Raw genomic sequence first — 19,770 nt, forward strand, 5'->3', positions numbered from 1 at the left:
ATAGCCTAAACAAAACCCACCCAGCCCCTAGTGTCTGCCTCACTGTCTGCTGGCCATATGGTGCATGATAAGCCAGAACACTTTTATTTATCTTCCTCCACTGTCTAGAAAGCCCCATTGAGAAGGCTCCACTTGAGGTCAAGGCTATGCTGTGCTCCCAGGCCCTAACCACCAGCTCCCATTCCCCGCTCCAGGAGGCGGCCAGGCGGCCACTCCTCCCCCCAGCCCTGCTGCCTGTCTCGGCCCCACAAGAGCCACAGCCTCCACAGCTGTTTTCCCACATCTGGAGAAACCACAGGCCGGGCCAGCTGGGCCACACTGTGGACAGCCAGCCAGCTCATTAGCATTCACCCACATTGGCTCACCCTGCCATTCCCCAGGTCCTCTGCAATGATGCAGGCAATACCTGGTAGAAAAAACACCTCTCCTTGTGGCTGGAAGTTACCAGCCACCTCGAGCACTGCTTAACGGGGGTGCTGCCTCTTGCCCAGGAAAGCCCTCGGAGACTAATGCCTTCCGGATGTCCAACCACCCTCATCTCCTTGCATGAGGAAATGGTCAAGCAATAACTATATCCAAATTTCTCCACGTCTAAGTTCATTGCGTTTTCCTAAAATGACCCAAAGAATCACATAAACATCTCTTCTGGCGCTGCTGCTGAGCCGCGTCCTCAGCCCCCACACCCCTCTGACCACCATCTCAATCTCTCTTCTTGTCAGCCGTGTTTGGACGGAATGCGGAGGTCCTACGTGTCGGGTGGAAGGATATCGATAAGGTTGAATCTTCCAACTGGATGCTCAGTTCAATTCAGATACACAACAAATAAATTTGAGTATAAGTACATCCCACACGCTATTTGGAACATACTTATACTAAAAAGAATTGTTTGTTGTTTATCTGAAATACAGATTTAACTGGAAATCCTATTTTCATTTGCTAAATCTGGCAACCCTGAAGATGAGGAAGGCCTGCTCTTCCCCAGTGAACCCTCAGAGGCCACCACAGAAACAGCCCTCCTGCCTCGGGCCTGCATCTCATTATTGCTGGACCCGGAGCGCACTTTGCAGAGGCCTGCAGGCCCTGTGCGGCCCTCTCTTGTGGCCAGGACCCCTGGCAGCGACACATGAAGGCAATCTCCCACCAATGCGAGATGTCGCAGAGTGCCTTATGGAAAGCCAGCAGGAGGAAGCCCAAATGAAGATGCTGCATCTCCCGTCAGTATGAGATACTAAGCACGGGCACTGAAAAGCCCGGCAATGTTTGGGTGTGAGCCTGTCCTGGGCAGCGTCACACCCACAGGGGCACCCATGAGCCATGTAATATAACACCCAGAGGGGCAGGTGGCTGGTTGGCTTAGCAGGAGCATGAACTGCTTTACAAATGGCTTTCACCCCAGGCCTTCGGGCAGCGGGTCTGGGCAGGCCCCAGCTTGCATCCTGCTGGGAGACATGGCCCAGCCCCACTGAAAGCATCTCAGGGGCATGGACTCATGGGCTCGGGACCAGATCAAGTGCCATGGATGTGTGGGGCATTTCTCTATATACAACCCAGAAGCAGCTGTTATTCTCCTGCTCTGGCACTAACAATGCAATAATAGAATGACACTTCATCTCTAATCTGTGGACTATTTTTGCCATCACCCAAAAAGCCACTGGCTAATAATATCAGGTGGAACTACATGAAATTGCCATTCTTGTAAGTCAGGAATGTTAGAATACTGGCAAGTACATACAGCCCAACCAAATGATAATAATGCTCAGTGCTTGCTGTGTGTCAGACTCCATGAAAGGTCCTCTAAGTATATTCATCACATAATGTTTAATTCTTACAACCACCTTTCAAGGGTAAGCATTACTGTGCCCATTTTAGAGATGCAGAAACTGAGACACAGAGAAGTCAAAGTGTTTATCCAACTGGATACAAACCAGGTCTGTGTGACTTCAAAATCCATTCATTTCACCGATCAGGAGGCCTGGGTCATGCTGGTCCTTCCACCTCCTACGCTCTCTGCCTTTGCCCGTGGGTCAGTGGCTGGCCATTCTTGTAGCATTGGGCACTGTCAAGACTCCCACCCTGCCAGCGCCTGTCACTAATGAAACCCTGGCCTCCTGAATTAGCAGTAAAGTGTATTTAACAAACATTTTCAAGAGGAGAAAAACATTTGAGAGTTTATTTAGGGTGAGAGGGCCAAAAAAAAAAAAATGCACTCCTAAAATAAACAGAACGTAATCAAGGGAGAACAATCTAGTCCAACCAGTTTTCAAACGCCTTAACCGTGACCATGAGCGAACAGGTAGTGGACCACTAAGAAAGGCATCAGGTGCCGTACGATCCAGCCTCACAGGCATGCGTTCTGCGACTCTCCTCTGAGAAGACTATGGAGCCTCATCGAGGAGAGAGAAAGAGAAACCTCCCGAAAGAACAAGTCAAAGCCAGGTCTCCTCGCCCACCATAACCCCCTCAGAGGCTGAGACCAGCACAATAAGATACATAAAGGGCTGTCAGACTCCAACGGTAAAAGAAGAAGAAAGGAATGGCCTTGTGAAAGAAGATTTGGGAAGTCAGAGCAGACGTCATCCACAATAAAAGTAGTTTCCATAGTTCCAGATGCACATCTGTAGAGATCAAAGTGTGAGGAGAAAAAGGAGGACTGACCTTCACGTGGGCCACATAGTGATGACACGTCTCCTCCATGTGGACCAGCTGCAGCTTCTCGGAGACCTGCCCCACGGACTCTCCCAGCAACACAAAGTAGACCCTGGGCAACTGGCTCTTTTCCTTTTTGGCCACATCAGCCGTCAGAACATAATTCAGGCCTGCCAAAAAATAAGGTCCAAGTGTCAGCGAGAACACACACACACAGTGACAAAGCCACCTCCGCTCCCCCCTGCCCCTCAGGATCACGGGCACATTTCATACGACACCTAGCCCTCCACTGCACAGAGGGCTGTGTCCCCAAGTCACCACCTTCTCGGAAAGAAGCACGCAGTCAGGGCACTCGCAGAATTGAGAGAAAACCAGATGCCTAACCCCCGGCCTTCCTGGGGAAGCTGTGTGTGTCATACTTCATGGCGCTCCCTGATTTAAACCTCATGAGTTATCAACTGAGCCACCAATATACACATCAACAATTGGCTGTACTCAACACAATTAGTGTCCTGAAAAAGGAGACACCATGGCGAACCTATAGAAAATTACTAGAAGCTGCTGAAATGATCAGGGCTGCATGTAATTCTGACTCCTATAAAACACTGGGATACATGCCCAACACAAGGGAGAAATTACCCACTAACTCTGACTCATCTCACAGATGTCGAATCGTGCTCTATAAGCACTACATCTATTGTACCGTGCCCCGTCCACGGTCCACTGAGTGCTGACTGTGTGCCAGGCGCTGTGTAGGCACAGGGGGATACAGCCATGAACAACACAGGCAGCACGCCCTGCCCTTACGGAACGTATACTCACAGAAACTCAGACAAAGGCTGACGCTTCCTGGGCAGCCCAGTGTGGTGCTCACACGTTTTATTACCTACTGTTTCAACAAAACCATGACCACTGTGTGACCTGTGCTAAGGTGTCTTTCGGAAAAGAGGAAACTCATCACCTATATTCCTCGGTGTGTCATGCCAGATGGCAGAACCTACCGTGGTACAGTCTGGGATTTAAAAACAAACAAACAACCAAAAATGGTCACACTATAGAATACACATCGGAGAAACCCAAAAGGTTTCACCTCCATTGTTTCAGAGTCTGTGAGTAAACGTAGGACAGTGTGTTTTATCGGGTAAATAGGGCGTTAGTATTAACAGACCTATTTCACTGCTTTTCTGCACCAAAGAACCCTGTTTCAGAGATCCGGCCCTCTGTAACCCTCTTCGTTGTGTAGCTGCTTTGTGGATTCAGGGGGATATGGCATTTTTAAAGTGAGAGAAAAGGAACTTCCTGTCCATAAAACAACCAGATGAGACTGCTGAGAAATGGGAAAGCAGGTGACCCAGCCCCTACCCCGTCTCCACACAGCAGCCTCGTACAAGCTGGGCTCTGGCATCAATAAGCAGCAGCCCTGTGCCTGCCTGCAGTGCAGTACCAGAAGCCCGGCAGCAGGGATGGCTCCGGCTTTGAATAACATCAGAGCGATCCGCCACCAGGGGAGGTATGAACACGGAAAGAGGCAAGTGACCTGGACAGGCATTCCGCAGCTACCACAGGGCATGTTTTCGATGCATTTAATGGTTTTCCTGGGCCTCTGCCATCTCAGGCATCTTGCCATGCCAAGCTGGCAGATTCTGGGTCAGCAGTGGCCAGTCTGCCCCAACTTGTTTATTTCAGCAAACAGCTGATTTCTAAGGCAAGGCTGGGTCACCAGAAGGGACCTTAGACCTGGATAATCCCAAGAGATACTGTTAAGAAGAAAAGAACGCATGTTGGAAAGCACTTCTACTGAGGAAACATGGGAACTTATATAAGAGCTAATACCAACTCCCTAGCCGACAACAGTGGGAAATGGGGTACACTCATCGAACGTCAAGTCTTTAGGGCAATCCTTGGGACCATGTAGTCCCAAACCCTCAGTTTTAGATGAGGAACTGAGACCCCATCTAAGGAACAAGACTTGCTCCAGGCCAGAGAACCACCCACCTCAGGACCGAATCTAGAACTCTCCTCACCTGCAGTGCCGGGTTATCCCTCCTACACTGGTTCTGGGTACATTTTTTACATTGTCTGACCAAAAAAAAGCTTACATTTTTTGAACGCACAGATAGCAGAACCAAACAAGTAGGGAGATCTAGAACTGAACTTCATGATCATAATTTTTCTGAACAACAGGCATAAAGAAAGAATAAGTATAAATAAAACGAGTTTCCAAGTTCCGTTTAGCAAGACCAGGGCTAGAGATGGGCACTGCTGGAGGATAAGCCAGAAGGCCGTGGGAAACCACTATGGCAGCTGCTGAGTGGGGTCTCCTTGGCAGCCCCCTACCTGACCTTCTGCCCAGGTGAGAGTGCTATGGCGGCCCTCCCTCAGAAAGCGTAATCATGGAGAGAACAGAGGGTTTGAACCATCTTGCCAGCAATGAGCTGGCTGAGCGCAGAGAAAGCCTGGGTGGAAATGAACACAGGAAGACAGAACGGATAGTATCAGTGCCCCACCCATATCCTCTGCACTTTTACCATTTCTCTGCTGTCCAGCCCAATTTACAACTGCCAGCACCTGCATCCCGTTTCCCGAGGGCTTTCTCTGGTGGCTCTGTCCACATGCATGGCAGGCCAGAAATAGCTGAGAACTCAAGTCCCCACAGCCACCTTCAGTACTGCGTGACCCCAGCTCCCTCGTCCCTCGAGGGGGGTGACTCTGAGGTGTGTTTCACACGGACTCCCAGGGTCCCCCAGCAGGATTCAGCTCCAACTGCCCACACTGGTAACTTGCTCCATAACACACCTTCTATTTGGCTGCTATGATGCTCTATTTTATGTGTCAATTTGATGAGCCCACAGTACCCAGGTATTTGGTCAAACACCAATCTGGATGTCACTGCAAAACTATTTTTTAGATGAGATGAACGGCTAAATCAGTACATTTTGGATAAAGCATATTATCCTCCATATTGGGGGGGGGGGGGGAGCTTCATCTAATGAGTTGAAAATCAAAGGGAAAAAGACTAAAGTCCCCACAAAAAGAAGGCATTCTGCTTCCAGACTGCTTCCAAGCTGCGGTATCAATACGCACACATCCTCTTGTTTCATTTCTCTAGAGAAACTTGACTGATGCAGCTGCCTTCCCTTCCCATCTCATTTTCCCCACTTTCCTACTGGTGCCTCTTGGGATCAACTCCTGAATCAACTACCTGCACTTGAGTCTTTGACCCCGGCTCTGCTTCTGGGAGAATCCAAATTAAGATGGAGCAAGTCAGGAAAAGGGAATGAGTTTGACCCTCAGTATGTGCCAAGCACTATGCTGGGGGCTTTCCAAATACCAGCTTTAGACTTCCAAACCCCCTCTCATTGCAGAATTGTTGACCCAGTATATTCCCCTTGCAACTCAAGGAAGGGGAGAAATCTCTCAGTTCCTGGAAACAGCTGAGGACCACAACCGCTGCCCTGCTCAAGGCAGAGTGTGGACATGCCAAACACGTTCACCTATCAGACTTTCCTAAAATGTTAACGTATACAATCACAGGCAGACCGTGTTATCCAATTCACCCAGCGCAATCATTTTGGAAGCTTTTCATCTTTAGCACTGCCTACTCGGTGCTTCTGCTTGATTTAAAATTTACTGTGACATTTTAAATTACACAAAGGAAGTCCACTGCATAGCAAACTGTCTTCTAGAAGAAAGCAGCCATGAGGAGACTCACAATGGGAAACCCAGCCTGAGGGAGGAGGGTCTTGGAGCTGCCAGGGTGGCAAGAAATGCAGACCGTTCTGAAGCCCTGAGCTCGGCTGGTAGTTTCAAATAGCACCCACCCCAAGTGTCTGAAAGGGAGCCTCTAAGAAGCAGAGAAGCTGCAGAAGCAGCCAATCAGCTCCCTTGGTTCAGGTGGCTGGAGCCCCCGTGGGAGGGTGCCCCTAATGCAAGCCAGCCCGGCCAGCCCCCGCCCGTCCTGGGAGGGTCGTGGTTCTGATTAGGGCCCGCTCCAATAGCACATTGCACGTCTTCAGGTTTTCCCTTTGGCAGCTTGCGTCCATGCCATGTCGAATGATGTCATGGTGATGGAAAAGCTGATCAGCCCCAAGTAATGCTTTCAGCCGCCTCTTGTCCCTGCCCCCAGCTGGTTCCCGGGGGCCCCCCACACCGGCCTGGGCCAGGAGGGAGCCAGCTGTCTCGCATCAACTCGGGCTCTGGTCTCTCCCAGCGAGTTCTGATTCATTCCCTTTCTCCGTCAGAACATGATTTTAGCTGTGAAATTTTGCTAATAAATTCTCCTTCCAGAGTTACTCTGAGCTTCCCTTAGAGTTTCCCAGGAGGTTGGGGGGAGGGAGGAGATTTTCACTTTACTAGCTTTCCTAAGATTTATCCCCCCTCCCAAAGAATGAGGAGCAATTACTGAACCAGGTTACCCCTGGTCTAATATTACTCATATAACATGGATTGCCTCATTATCTCATCTCCATGTTTCTCAAGAGACCAAAAGGAGCTCAGAGAACGTTCTCTGTGTGCAAACACTCTCTGGAGCAGAAGCGCATTCCTCAAGCCCCAGGAAGGGTCAGAGAACAAGTCACCTCGTTTCAACCCTATTTCTGCGATTGGCTTGAGTGACATGGGTGCCATCTCCCAGGACCTGGACTCAACTGCTTGTCCAAAGGCAGGGCGGGCACGCCTGCTTGCTCACAGCTTTGCCAGGCTGACTGAGAGTCATGGAAACTGGGGACGCAGAATCAGAGCACAACACACAACCACTTAGCGCTCACCCCTTCCTGGTTTTTATCTAGCACACTCTGGTGAGAGCCCAGAACTGCCTCCAGAGACTGACAGGTATGTGTAGGCTTCAGCCTGGCCAGCAAATAGGTACAGACCCAGCCCGTGGGTCAGGGCCAAAGCCCTCTCCCGCACAGCAGTCACCACCCTTACATATGGCAGCCAGGAGGCTCCAAGGAGCCACAGGCCACCCCCCAAGCCGAGAATGAAGTGATTAGGGAGACAGGATGGGCAGAACTCTTGCCTGACGAAATATACTATAAACCTGTCTTGAGGCTGTTCGAGTCGGACGCTGTGTCTGCGCCCCAGCACTGAGCACAGGACCAGCCACATAAAGAGGCTCAGGCACATCCAGAAGCAGCAGCATCGGTTATATTTGTCTTGATCACCTGTCTCCCTACCCCTGGCTGGCAAGTTCCATGAAAGCAAGTACTTTGCCTGGCCTGTTCTCTGCCCTGTGCCCAGGACCGAGCATCGCGTCTGGCACTTCTACATAAGAATTTAATAACTATCTGTGGATTGAAGGACCCCACAGGCGCTTCAGGAACTCCAAGTGACTGGGTCCTTGCTGTGCTGATTAATGGAGCGGGTGTGTCTCGGCTCCAAACCCAGCCTTCTCTGCTCTGCAGTGCTGGAGACCGGGCTCTGCAAACTTCATTTCTGCTTTGCCAGCAGCTCTGTGGATCTGCCAAGATGGAGAGCTTGAGTGAGGCTGCAGGGCTGGAGGACAGAGAAGGGCCTTGCTCCTGCCTGCCTGCTTCCCATGCCTGTCAGCTTAACCCAGCAACAGTTTTACACGGCAGCGGGTTCCAAAAGCAGTTAATTCTAGTTTGTTTTACCCCACCCCCTCAGAGAAGCCAGCAGCAGCAGCCGGTAAGTGACCCCTCCTTCGAGGTTTAGGTCTCAGCTCTGCAGGATCTCTTCTCCCTGTTACAGATTCTGATAACCCCAAAAAGTGGTTCACCCAAGTATAACCTTTTCCCTTTGTTCCCCCCCAACCCAAGGTCCTCAGATCTAAGCCACCTGGAAGCTTGTCAAAACATAGGTTGCTGGGCTCCACCCCCAGAGTTTCTGATTCAGTTAGAATTTGCATTTCTAACAAGGTCCCATGTGCTGCTGCACCTGGTCTGGGAACAACAGCTGGTGCAGACACAGAAGTGGTGGCTGTTAGATGTACTTTCTACCAGGCCCTCTATGACCTGCTTAGCTGATTCCCAGTGTTAACTTCTGTTTGTGAAAATAACTGGTGTGCTTTCTGTTTTGCTGACTGGACCCTCCCTGAGGGGCCAAGGCAGAGTCACTCCCTATCGTGAAGCTCGGTAGTTCCCACGGTATTGCCAGAAGGCACAGCAGCCCCTCTAGCGGCTTGGCTAATCAGCTGGCCCTAAATACTCCTGTGACCAAGTGGGAGCTGTGGTTTTCCATTGCTAAAGCAGGAAATAAAAAGGCAAATAGAGTCCCTCCTCGGTGGTTCCTTCTCTGTGCGCATGTGTGAGGTCGCAAAGGAGAGAAGAAACCAGAGACAAGACTATGACAGCAACTGTTTATGGCTCCCAAACCATCCCCAGAGAGGTCCTGTAGCTGAAGATGCCAGCGGATGGATACCACTGAAGACTCCACTTCTGACAGCTGTTCAGAAGTACCTTGCAGACCACTGGCACCTCTTTATTGCACGGCCCAGGCTGTACTGCCCAAATGCAGCTATTCTGCTGAAAAACTCAGCCCTGGATATGCGGACACCTATTTGCAAGGTAACCATGGCCAAAACCACCAGCAACGCGGATGCTCTGCTGCCACCAGCAGTGAAAACGAGGAAGGCTGATAACTGGAGTCTCAGCCCTGGGCTCCCAGTGCAGAGGCCTGGGCGATGACAGGGAGCTGGCCAACCCCGTCTGCCGGGCCTGCAGGAGTGGAAGAAACCTGTACCCTGGAGGTGCCCTCTTCTTCCTCCATCTGGAAACTGGGGACCTCACCGTCCTGATTGCACAGAGCCAAGGGACTGCCTTCGACGCCAAACTCCAAACACCCCACCCACAGCTGGACTCCACAGCTACCTGACAAACTACCTTTTACCTCCACCTGATTTCCCATCACATTTCCATAATGGCTGCCCATTTTTCCCTTCTCAAACACTCCATAATTCCACTGCCAACTTTTTTTTTTTTTGGCAGATTTCTGCATTTCTTTCTCTACTGCAAAGACTGAGACATAGTTATTTCCCTGGATGCCAGGGGAAGAGACAGAAAATGTTAGTGTTGGATAATTTTCTGCATTGTCTCACTGATATCGAAAGTCTCGAGTTATCATCCATCCTCTTTAAGCCTGAATCTTAAATAAATGTGGGAAAACATCCCTTTTGACCATAAAGGAATGTTTGATTTCATCCAAGAACCCATATGGCAGGTGGAAGGGAAGGAAGTGACCTGAACTGGAGGAGGAACCCCAGCTCAGTATTCACCATTCTGATGTGGACACTAGCCGAGTCGTTCCTTACTGCCCATGAAGTCCGTACTGTATCTATATGTGTGTGTGTGTGTCACCCAACAGCCTGTCTCTTCCGTGACACCCCAACACTTCAAGGGCCATGGTTAAGGACCTTCATTATAATTCTGCCTAGAAGTCAATGAAAGGGGCCCCAGTGACTGGGGCCAAAGAAAGGGTCACTAGTTGGGAGCAGCGTGAGGAGACACCCACATATTCTCCTTGCTCAGCTCCTGAACCTGCAAATCAGAGTGTGTTCTACCATCGTCTTGTGCTCCGAAATCACTCTTGCGTCCTGGTTCCTGCTCCTCGGTTCCTGCTATACTAATTTATCTTCACCACAACAGACAGAGTTAAAGACTCTGAAAGCTGTGTACGGTACTTCAGGATCAAAATAGTAGAAAATCTGTTATTCCCAGTAGACGCTCCATTGGGACATGCCTGGCACATGTAGGCGCACAATAAATATTTGTCAAATGAACACACACATGAACTCCCAATTGCTTTTTTTGTGTGTGAAGAGTTCTCAGGTAGTTCTGCTGATTTTTATGCACACCAAAATTAATCTTCAACTCAACCCTTTTTAAAATGTTTTTTCACGGAGTCCAACTACATCATGAGTTGGTGGTTGACAGACGACACACCGTCTAACGAGGCGGAGGACCTACGAGTCCCAGGACCATCTGAAAATTTTTTTCCTAGAGACTGTGGTGTCTTAAACAATTAGGGCGGGGCTGAGAAATGGTTTTTGAACACAAAACTCAGTATCGTCAGACCAGCATTCAACTCCTGGCGCCACCAATAGCTATAGGATCCTGAGCAAGTATCTTTTTCTCACTGGGCTGCTCACAAAAAAAAGTTTGTTCACCCTCTCTCATTGGACAAGTCCCAAGTTCATGGTATGTTTATATTTGATTTTGAAACTTCTGAGTCCTTTCGAACAATCTATAGTAAAACAAGGTTTTAAAACAAGGTTTAATTGTGGAGCTTATTCAATCCACCTGAAGACCAAGATAGCGTGCCAATGAGACAGGTGACCTAGAAGGGTTAGAATATTGTGAAACAAGGCAGAGAATTCCAGGTGCCGCTGAGAGATGGACCAGCCCATGGCTGTGTGCGCACACACACGGGCACTAGAGCAGCGCTTCTCAGACTTAGCTGTGCCCGCGCATCTTGCAGGGGTCTTGTGAAACACAGTTTCTGATTCACAGGTGTGGCCTGGGGCCTGAGGGTCTGTCTTTCTAACAAGCTCCCGGGGGCTGCTGCTGCTGCTGCCGGCCCAGGGACGACACTGTGAGTAGGGACAGGAGACACACGTGACACTCAAAATGTCTAAGAAAGTCAGTGAGGCCAGGTCCTTATTAGTGGGACTTTTTTGTTCTCATTTTCCTGAAACTCTACTTTCTGTTATTAAATCAACCTTTCAAGTGAAAACAAAGCCCCTATGAATCTGCACAACTGCCCTGCAATTCATTTCCTTCGGGTGATCACACCCTCTGAATTCTCATCCACACGGATCCTCGCTTGTTCCGGGGCTGGATCCAGTCTCTGGAGCTGGGCTGGCGAGTCGACCTTCCCCAGTCAGAGAAAGCGGGGATGGCTGCCGCTGGCCTCTCTTCAGTCATCTAAAGCTGACAAAGCAGCTCCCCCTCTTTTGGAAGCCTAAGCCTTTGTGGAAGTCAGCGTCCCAAACCTACCATCCACTCTTGGTCTCCAATTCTGCTGACATTTGGCTGGAGCTACAAACTCACAGGGGAGCCTCCAGAGTCCCACCTTTTCTGACTGCACGGAACGTTCCAGAAGGCCAGGCTCCAATCACTACAGTTCCACAAGTCCCACAGGCCTGTCCCACCCGTGGCCCAGAAAGGTTTGAGTCTGATCCACATACATTTGGGAGAGAGATGTTTGGGGTCAAATATTATTTGTCCTAGAGCTAGTGGTTGTGTTAAAGTGGGAAAACAGTGGTACGCAGAATGAAAAGAGGAGGAACCTCAGAGGGAAAGGGCGTCTGGCTCGTGGGGGTCTGCTGCCTTCAAAACTCCAGAAACTTCCCTTGGCTGCCCACACCCCCACAAGCCCCCTTCAGCAAAGAGCCCTGACTCGCTGGCTCATTACCAATTTCTCCAGGGACGTGCCTGCCGTGGAAGCGGAAGCAGGCAGTGACATTCAGGCAATTCACAGGCTGCTGTCCGTCGTGGCACTGAGGCGCCGTGATGTTGATGGAGGCTGGGAGGAAGATGGAGACGTCCACTGTAATGACGGGTCTCGCCCTACAGGACGAGAGAGGAAGCTCTCAGCACCGAACGAGAACTAAAGCAACAGGACAAATCCTAGGGCTGCTGGCTGGCCGCCCAGCCCTTAATTAAAGTATGAAATAACCCAAGCGAGAAGGGCCAGGGTGCTCTGTAAATACCTTTTTTCTGTGTTGTTTTTTTTTTCCAGCTTATTTCCTAATAAGTTAATGGTTAGCTTCCCAATAAGAAAAGCAAGTTCGTTGTTAATAAAACACATCTGGTTGAAGCCATAAATGAACCACCAGATGTTGAGTGATTATTTGAAATTTCACCAATTAAGTTCCGATTTCCATTTTATTAGGAAGATAAGACTATATTTAAGAGGAGTTCAACAGCGGATGCCGTGACTTGAGAAATGAGGCACAGTCAGGATTCCCCCACAGCACTTACTGCCATTAGAAGCATGAACTGCAAAGTGCCCGTCCCATCAGGTGGGTCCCGCCTCTACCTTCACTGACTCCCATCAATTCATTAAGTATTTTTCTACAGAACATGATTAATGGAGTCCCAGCTGGTAACAGCAAAGTACTTCAGAAATCAACCCGCCTGGCCTCAGGACCAAGTGAAACCCAATAAACATCCACACACTTAACACCCGTGTGGACCACCCCCCAGTGCTTGATGGATAGAGAGCCTCATTGTTGCAGGTCCCCTGAGGCGACCAACAAAAGCTTTGAGTGAATCCCACATTCTGCTCTCATTGCAAACATCTGCTCAGGGACGGTTCACCTAAGCTGTGGCTTAACCTTCTCCCCTCCAGGCCTCACAAAGAGACCCTTTTCCCTCCAAGGAGCTGCAGCCTTCATGCGCTGGGGTGACATAACAAGATTAAGGGGCATTAGAGGCCTGAGCACAATGACCTCACTTGTGTACAGTGATCTCAGAGTGCCCATTGTGACAAGACACATGGGAACGATGACCAACACCAACTCTAAGAGAAGAAAGCATTAAGGAAAACTGCAGAGAGAAAAAAAAAAAAAGGAAGCGAGGAGACACGTGACACACATGGGGTTAAGGAATTTCACTGCTGCTCCCACTGCATGAGATATGGGTCCAGAGAGGAACCTTTGTGACAAGTACAGGGACACTGTGGGACTCCCAGAGCAAATCCGGCTGTAGGACTAATGGAAGTCAGCAACAGTGCCTGAAAGAAACTCGATGGTCTTGTCTTCCCATTTTCTTCTGGGTTCATTCTTAGATGCTGTAAAGGAATATCCTGCTCCTCATCACGGTGATTGTACGGAGGTCAGGGACACTCTCTAGAGCCCCACTGCCTGTCAACGGCCAGCTCAGTTGTTTCCTCTCCCAAGAAGCCCTTCTTAGTACCCCGGCAGTTGGATGTTCTCCCTCTCTGTGGTCTCAGGGTTCACACCTCATCTCACTTACTAATTAAGGTCACTGTCTATTTCCAACGCTGCCCCACGAGCCTGCAGGCCCCCCAAGGATTGGGATCCTGGAGAGTCGATCCTGAGGTTCCCAGGTCAGCAGGTTTTCAAAACCCCTTGTTAAATGGGGGCAAACTTCATGCCAGGCCATGGGACTGAAAACGACAGAAGTGCCCAAAATTTCACAAAACAGACAGGGGTACCAGGGAGAGTTGGTCTCTACCCTGGGAGAGCCCCGCCCTGCCCAGTGCATGTCCTGCATGGTCATCAAACAGGAGAAAACCCAGCCCCTGCAGTCACCCGAGGGGCCACCTCAGCAGGAGGATGCCTGGTCCCTCCTCTCATGGAAGAGCTTTGCAGAGGTGAGGTGAGCAGGAAACAGAAGTGAGCGGTCCAGACAAAATGATGAAGGTTGTTAAAACAGAGTCCTTTGAAATGACACATCAGGACCTTCACAAGCACATCTCCCTCCAACATCCGGCAGATCAGTCCCCTCAAATCCTTTTGTTTCAACTCCAAGTATTGTTTTTGGACCAGGAAAAGCCCAGAAATCTTTCATAAGCCTCTCTGATCACTTCCCTTGACTTTCAATGGCATCATACCAGACGCCTATCACCCTACCCCAGGACCTGCCCTCCTGAGCTAATCAGAGAGAACAAACTTCCTAAGGGCAGAGCTGGGCCAACCCACACTCCTGGGGGGAAGGGCGACTGGTTTTCATGGTCCCACCTGCACATGTGCCAGCCTCTGAGATAAAAGCAAAGGGGCACCTGAGGACAGCACCGCAAACACTTCCAAGATTTTATTTTAATGAAGCGGGGGGCTGGACTACCTCTTTCTGGTGGCTGACAGTTCGGCGCCTGCTAGTTCACTTGTGATATTTCACAGTGAAGAATAAAACCAGTCAGGGTGCCCTCTGACGTGGTGTCACTCTAATGACCCGGGCCTTCTTCGGGGTCAGTTTGCAGGGCAGAGATGAGTGGACAGATAAAGAGCAGGCACCGCCAGTGAAAATGCGAGCCATCCATGCCTGCCCTGAAGCCATCTGCTCTACTTAGGGTTTCCGGGCGGGAATTCCCGCCCGTTCTCAGGAATTTTTTTCGCTTTCCCATTCCCGAATCCCGAGATACAAACTGTTTTCTGTTCTCCATGATGAATCATTTCCACAAAGTGATGGCAGATACTACCAACCACCTGGGTTCAAGGAGCCAATTTTCCCGATTTCCTGACCAACTATTCTTGGGATTCGGGAATGGAAAAGCGAAAAAAATTCCCAAGAATGGGCGGGAATTCCCTCCTAGAAACCCTAGCTCCACTCTTGGTTATAAGGTTTTCTCTTAGCTGCAGTTCAAAGCATCCCTAACCCACACACCACTGGACTCTCTGGGAGGACACTTGAGAACGAGCACGGTGTGTTCTAAGTACACATACATGCACAGTTGCCTGGCCCTCCTCCCTTTTCTGGTCCCACCGAAACCCTGAGGTAACTACCTAAACTCTACCTAACTTGCCTGTTAGCTGGGTCATAACGGGGACACAATTACCACCTTCAAATACTGAAGGCCTTCTACATAGAAGATAGGGAACCCAGAAGCAGAATTTTAGGGAGGCAAAAATTAACCCAATGTATGTGAAAATTGCTAGCATGTATTGAGCACTTACGCCAAGTACTGTTCTATGCATTTTACATGGACTGACTCACTGAGTTCTCCCAAGAACCCGATGGGGTCCATACCATTACTTTGTTCAATAGATGAGAATGCTGAAAGAGAGGTGACCAGACTTGTCCAGGAAACTCATCTCCTAAGGGTAGAGTCAGGGCTGGAAGCCAGACCATCTGGTCCCAGACTTTACACTCTTAACCTCAAAGCTATTCTGCCTCTTCAACAATTTAGTATTTTGATTCACCTGGGGATTAACTGGTTCCTTAAGAAGCTATGAAGCCCCCACCCACAGGGGGGCACTTCTTTTACGAAGAGGCTGTGTGGCCTGGTAGTAAAAACTTGGAGACAGGCACTGCTGAATGAGAAGAATCCAGGGTGTGGAACGAAATGGCCTCTGGGATCCCTTCCAGCTCTGAGATCCTACCAGCCTATTTTAGAACGTTCTGCCATCAAGTTATTACCAAAACCTAAGCGTTGGCTCCCACTCCAAAGTGTAATTCTGCCTCCTCTGACTCATACAGACAGAAATACTTGGAGATGGTTCATGGGTGGGATGGCAGCCCACTGGCCTCCGTAGGAGAGATCCAGACCGCATGGGCTTCAGCAAGCACTGGACCTAAGCTTACGTCCCCCACCTCTGCTGCCACCAGAAAACAAAGGGCTAGCCCACAGGCAGCGGCTCCCCTTCCTTGGGGAGCTAGGGACTGATGAGGTGGGAATGCAGGGTGTGGGGTGAAGAGAGAGGACCGGACAGTGCTTCCCAGCCTCTTGGACACTTCCTTGTCATGGCACCCATGGGAAACGATATTCTGTGTATAGCACATTAATGAAAGGGGTTGTTCATAGCAAAAACCCCTGGGACTCAGCCCGCCCCCCCAAAAAAAATTCTGTCTAGAAGCTCCAGGGATGCTATCATCTCACATCTGTAAGCCACTGGAGCTGGCAATGCTGAGACAGAGAATAATGAGAGTGAAGGTAGCATTCTCCTTTACCAAGCACCTCCATTTGCATGGAAGAGAACAGAGGGAACTGCTAACTAATGGTGAATAACTCCCTTGTGCTCCCACCACCAAATTCCACCCCTCATCCGTGAAGAATGTAACCCAAGAAGCAAGAGAGAAGCATCTCACCTCAGAAGAACAACACTGTCGGACATGAAGGCTCCAACAGTTACATCTGAAAAGCAGAGGTATACATACATATTCAGAAATCTGTTAAAGCCCATCCTACCCACCCCCTGGCAAGGTGCTCCACAGCAATGGAGGCCTGGCCCTGAGGTCAGGGGGCCCCTGACAGCCATCCTCTGGGCTATGTAATGATTTTGTAAGAGTTAGAGCCACACTGTCCCATATGGCAGCCAATCACCCACCAGATGTGGCTGGTGGACCTCGAAACGTAGCTCGTCTGAACTGACATGTGTCTGAGTGTAACATACAAGCTGATTTCAAAGACCTAGTATGACAAAACATTAGCTATCTCATTAAGAATTTTATATTGGTTATATGTTAAGATGATAATACCGTGTTTCCCCGAAAATAAGACCGGGTCTTATATTAATTCTTGCTCCAAAAGACACATTAGGGCTTATGTTCAGAGGATGTCATCCTGAAAAACCATGCTAGGGCTTATTTTCCAGTGAGGTCTTATTTTCGGGGAAACATGTCGACGTATGGAACTAAATAAAACATTAAAATTAATTTCACCTGTTTCTTTTTATCTTTCTTATGTGGTTTCTAGAGTATTTTAAATTACATATGTGGCTCACATTATATTTCTTTAGGACATCAGTGAATCAGAGAGAGGGATACCTGGAATTAGATGACTTAGGAAAAGGTCCAAGATCTGTAAAACATGTGAATCATTTCCACTTCACACCTTACTCTACGTGACCTCAGAGTCTCTCAGTGTCCTCGTCTGTACAATAAAGATAATTACCCCACGTCTTTTTCCAAAGCTGATAATATGTCATAATACTTAAATCAAGAAATATGTATTAAATACTAAATATTTATTAAATATAATATTTTAACATATTTAAATATGTATTAAATGTAATATACTAAATCAGATATTTAAATAAGAAAATTCTTGAAAATACTTGGTAAATTTCAAACCAAGACACAAGCGTTAGCTGGTAATGTTTACTCCTAAAGAACTTTAATTTAGGAAGTATCCACTCATCTAGTAGCTCTCTGCCTTTCTTCCCCTCTAACAGAAACCCCTGGGCATCCGGTTGGCTCAGTGGTTAGAGTGCACTGCTCATAACACAAAGGTCACCGGTTCAGTTCCCACATAGGCCAGTAAGCTGCACCCTCCACAACTAGAGTGAAAACAACAACTTGACTTGGAGCTGATGGGTCCTGGAAAAACACACTGTTCCCCAATATTCCCCAATAAAAATAAAAAATAAAAAAGATGTACATTGCATGTGGAAGCATTTTGCATATATTAAAATGCTAAACCAATGTAAGGTATTATTTAGGGATGGCCACAAATTGCCTGGGACAAGATCATGAGGGGTCTTCCTACAGGGCCACACACTTCCACACTGACCTTTGTCTATTCACACTCCTTCTGGCTCCGCAAAGTTATGAGGGATGCTCGAAACTCCTCTGTCTGTAAGAAGCTACGGAATTTGGGGCCCTCCAGAATTGCATTTGTTTTCCCAGCTCCTTTGGAGGCATTTTAAGTGGAAATAAATTTTTTCACAAGATAGCAAGATGACCTACAGTTTCAGGGAAATTTTTTCTGAATTCCATGATAATTTTGGATTTTTTTTCCCACATTCTTATCTTCGTTTCCTTACCTCATCCCACTCCGACCCCTTCAAACACCAAAAGAACCACTACTCCACTGCCCAATTTTACCTGAATCAGATATCACTTGGGATTGGGGTTTGAAATCGTACATTTTCATTTAATTCGCCTCAACCACCACAAGGTGTTAATTAACCCTGAAGACAAGCCAGCCAGCCTTGAATGGTGAAGTTCTGTTCGTCCATCAGTGAGAGGACATGATTTTCTTTTTGCTCTAAATCTTTCTGTCAATAATCTTCATGTAGCGGGGTTTGGTGGGGCAGGGGGCTGCTGCTTAGCTCCTTTTTCCCCCCTCTCAAGAGTAAGAAGCTTCTGAATATGGTTAAATATCAAGGAAAACATGAGCTTTCACTATTTATCACTTTATATGTGGATAGGGCTTTTTTCTTCATTAAAAAGACTTGCTGCCACAGGAACCATTGAAAAAATCACCCTCCAGTGTTTCAGCCCTTCAGAGTAGATCATTTTAAAACCCCAAAATAAACATCAACACTTTCACCTTAAAATCAAACACCAGACAAAACACCCCCTTCTAGTGTGTGAATTTTCCTAATCCTAAATAGATGTAACCATTGCTTAAACCAGACTGGAAATTATTCTGCCTCGGGCATTTTTCTTCATTTATCTCATCTGCCTTTAAAGAAAAATAGCTTACCAGGATAGCCATTTCCATCCATGTCAATTCCTCCTGATATGGACTGCCCAAACATCCGTAAAACTGGACTTATCTTCTGCCCTGACAGTCTCTGAAACAGACAATAGGGAAATTGAGTCACCGGAAAGGAGAACCCCACGGCTATTTCAGCCCAGCTTCCCTAGAACACTTGGTCTTGACATTGTTGAAAGGAAAAATAAAATATTGTCCTAATATGATCAGGAATCTTTAGCAGGCAACACACTCCAGAGCCAAATGTTATCATTTAAAATTTTTTCTAAGTTCAGTGCTAATGAAAAATCTACCTAACATGTTAATGTTTTGACATGTTGAATGAAGTTTGAAATGGATAAAGTTTAGCTTCCATTTCTAACCAAGGTTTTGTTTTGTTTTCACACAAGCACAGCTGGCTGAAATTATCACAACATATTTTCCCTTATATGACTCTACCCAAACATGTACCCAATATGTAACACTCCTCCGCTAAGAGGCACACATTAGCGTCTTTCCCTAGGTGGCAGGCCATTAGCATGTCTAAATGGCCAAGATGGTCACATGGAAACCACCTCTCCATCAAACCAACCAGAAGAACTCTGAGCTTCACTAACAGGATGAAACAGTTTTACACAATAAATCTAGAACCCCATGGTCCTGAACTTTCCATACACTGTAGGAAACCCCCAAAAATGAGCTGAAGCTGACCCTCCACTCTAAAAGACAGCTCTTAACCAACCAGAGTTCACAGCCCTACCATCGTGGGGCATACCAGCACCCATGCTTACTTTTTATTCATCATTAAGTTCAACATTTGTTAACACATGCCACATTGGTTCAAGGAGATCTGTTCTATATGATGTATCATGTATAATGATACATCAACATTTGTGTGGCGCCGTTCCTCACAGAGATATCAACCTTCCTGAATCAGAAAAGTCCCCTCTTCTGGGATTAGACCTGTTCCTTCTTTCCTTTATCTAGGCAGTCTCCTTGGGGAGGCTTCCTCCACAATGCCCTCATTGTGGATGATAAGAGAAATGCTTTGTTTTCATGCCATGC

The 19,770-nt window shown here is 48.2% G+C and overlaps 1 protein-coding gene across 1 annotated transcript in view; it reads right to left on the reverse strand.

Moving 5' to 3' along the window:
- The window catches only part of ITGA9 (integrin subunit alpha 9), a 303,581-nt gene that overhangs the window by 218,187 nt on the left and 65,624 nt on the right, over nt 1-19,770 (reverse strand). The window contains exons 12-15 of the mRNA XM_019727631.3: nt 18,715-18,805; nt 16,374-16,419; nt 12,016-12,170; nt 2,656-2,816 (exon numbers count right to left, since the gene is read on the reverse strand). Coding sequence (XP_019583190.3) covers nt 2,656-2,816; nt 12,016-12,170; nt 16,374-16,419; nt 18,715-18,805 — 453 coding nt within the window. The remainder of the gene's footprint in view (nt 1-2,655; nt 2,817-12,015; nt 12,171-16,373; nt 16,420-18,714; nt 18,806-19,770) is intronic.

Source organism: Rhinolophus sinicus, chromosome 5 (genome assembly GCF_057876585.1).
Source record: "Rhinolophus sinicus isolate RSI-liver-muscle chromosome 5, RSI-T2T, whole genome shotgun sequence".
Taxonomy (NCBI): domain Eukaryota; kingdom Metazoa; phylum Chordata; class Mammalia; order Chiroptera; family Rhinolophidae; genus Rhinolophus; species Rhinolophus sinicus.